Source organism: Antrostomus carolinensis, unplaced genomic scaffold (assembly GCF_000700745.2).
Source record: "Antrostomus carolinensis isolate BGI_N321 unplaced genomic scaffold, ASM70074v2 scaffold52915, whole genome shotgun sequence".
Taxonomy (NCBI): Eukaryota; Metazoa; Chordata; class Aves; order Caprimulgiformes; family Caprimulgidae; genus Antrostomus; species Antrostomus carolinensis.
The window spans coordinates 781-3,333 of NW_010316784.1; the positions used below are offsets into that span (position 1 = coordinate 781).

At 45.8% G+C, this 2,553-nt stretch overlaps 1 protein-coding gene across 1 annotated transcript; it reads left to right on the forward strand.

Moving 5' to 3' along the window:
* The first annotated feature begins 749 nt into the window (after positions 1 to 749).
* Positions 750 to 2,306, forward strand: CUNH7orf25 (chromosome unknown C7orf25 homolog). Its single transcript, XM_010168354.2, has one exon. It carries the CDS (start codon positions 762 to 764, stop codon positions 2,028 to 2,030), a length of 1,269 nt encoding a protein of 422 aa, XP_010166656.1. The 5' UTR covers positions 750 to 761; the 3' UTR covers positions 2,031 to 2,306.
* Positions 2,307 to 2,553: the final 247 nt, after the last annotated feature.

Consider the following 2,553-nt stretch of genomic DNA (forward strand, 5'->3'; position numbering starts at 1 on the left):
AAAGTAATAAGGATGTGAAGGAATAGACTTACTGGATCCAACACAGTAAATCTCTCGTAGAACTAGAAAACATAGAGATTTCCAGATCCTTCTGGCTCTAGAATTACGAATCGTAGTCTGTCACGATGCTGTGTAACGTTGAATCTTTGCCAGGAGGTTGTTAGGGGCTCATTCATTGGGTTGTGCACTGTAAGTTGGAAGCTGGAAAGGACAGGGCTGTGCTACCCCTAATTGTGAAATACAATGAGCTTCCTCTATGCTGTGTTACAAATACTTGCTGGCAGCCAGACTTCCCTGCTTTTATGTATGTCTGTAAGCATGGTGAGTAGCTTTTATATTTTAATGGTAGCTATGGTGAGAGGGGGAGGCAAGATTTGCTTATGGCTTTAACAGGATTTCTAATTGTGCCCTGGATGGCAGCTGTGAGGGCTGAGATCTCTCTAAGTGACTAGCTCAGTGAAGGGCTCACCTGTGGCAGGGAAAAACCACAAACATGCAAGGTGTGTGTGGAGACTTGAATGCTGCTGTTCTCTCTTGCTGAGAACTGAGATCTTCTGAGGTTGTAGGTTGGATCCCCAGAGGCAAAGGAAAGGAATTGAACTCTTTGGTGGGACTTGTGCTGAGGTTCTTGGTGCTTGTGCTAGATCTACTGCAAAACTCCAGTGTTTGCTGCTGCAAAGACCTCTTTTGACTGTTTTTATTCTTGGCCATGCAACAACAATGTTCTCTTTTGCTTTCTTGATAGGAATAATGTTTCCAACATGTCTGTGCAGTCGCTGCTTTGTGAAAGAATTACTGTTGCCAAAGAATTGATCGAGAGAGCGGAAGCCCTTTCCAAGTCCCAGAAAAGGAGAATAGAAGGTGAGGCAAAGCTATGTGGCAAACTGAAGGCTGAGCTAAACTTCTTGCGCAAGGTGGAGGCGGGGAAGGTGGCGGTTAAAGAATCCCATCTGCAGAGTACAAACCTTACCCATCTCCAAGCCATTATTCAGTCAGCAGAGAACCTGGAGGATGTTGTCAGTGTCCTCCATGTCTTTGCCTATGAGGACAAGTTTGGAGACAAACAGACACTGGTGGTAGATGTTGTCGCAAATGGAGGTCACACGTGGGTGAAGGCCATCGGTCGGAAGGCTGAGGCCCTGCATAACATCTGGCTGGGGAGAGGCCAGTATGGTGACAAAAGCATTATCGAGCAGGCAGAGGACTTCCTGCAAGCAAGCCGTCAGCAGCCGGTGAAGTACAGCAATCCCCACATAATCTTTGCGTTCTACAACAGCGTGTCCAGTCCTATGGCAGAGAGACTGAAAGAGATGGGAATATCTGTACGAGGAGACATTGTGGCTGTGAACTCGCTGGCAGAGCCGTTGACAGAAAACCAGCACCTTAGTGCCAGTGAATCGGATGAAGAAGGCCCTGAACTCTTGCAGGTGACCAGAGTAGACCGGGAGAATTTAGTAGCCAGCGTTGCTTTTCCTACCCAGATCAAAGTCAACGTGTGCAATAGAGTCAACTTGGACATCACGACCTTGATAACCTACGTCTCTGCTCTGAGCTATGGTGGCTGCTACTTCATCTTCAAAGAAAAAGTGCTAACAGAGCAAGCAGCTCAAGAAAGGAGGGAGAGAGTCCTGCCTCAGCTGGAGGAGTTCATGGAGGGGAAAGAGCTTTTTGCCTGTCAATCTGCTGTCAGAGATTTTCAATCCATCTTGGAAACACTGGGAGGACCTGGGGAGAAAGAACGAGCTGCTTTGCTTGTTAAAAGAATTAATGTGGTGCCAGATCAGCCATCTGACCGTGCCTTAGGACTAGTGGCCAGTTCAAAAATCAATAACCGTTCTCTCGCCATTTTTGGGACAGGAGACACTTTAAAAGCCATCACCATGACTGCAAATAGTGGGTTTGTGAGGGCAGCTGCTAACCAAGGCGTCAAGTTCAGTGTTTTTATCCATCAGCCGCGAGCGCTGACAGAAAGCAAAGAATCTCTGGCCACACCTTTACCAAAGAGCTGCCCACCTGATAATGGACTCTAAGTCATTAAAGGAGTTAGTCATTAAAATATTGCAGGTGCTGCACTGGAGGCATTTGGAGAAATAAGAGTCATTATAATACATTTTTGGGTGTGTATCAGTGAAAACATGAACTGTGGCAGTGGAAGGGCTCCTCAAAGGATTTGCCCTATCTTTACTCAATTCTTGCTTTTTTTTTGTTCAGCTGACCATTAATTTATTCACTAAGGTATTAAGGTTTCAAAGGAAATTGTTAACTGGCTCACAGCATATTAATTGTATCCGTCCCTATTAAAAAGTTCAGTTGAAGCACAGTTGCCGTTGTGCCCTTGTCATTTGTGTCCTCTTGGGAGAGGTTGAAGTCAGCACCTTAGATGGACTCGACTTCTGTGGAACTTAAATCTTTCCTATTCAACTGAATTCTTTGTTGCTTCAGGGGTAGCTTGTGTAGAGACCTCTGCCCTTTTGGGTGGATGTTCTTCCATGAGGATGTGACTAGTAGCCGTGAATAGAAACCAACTTAATCCTTCTTTTCCTGAAAGGAACC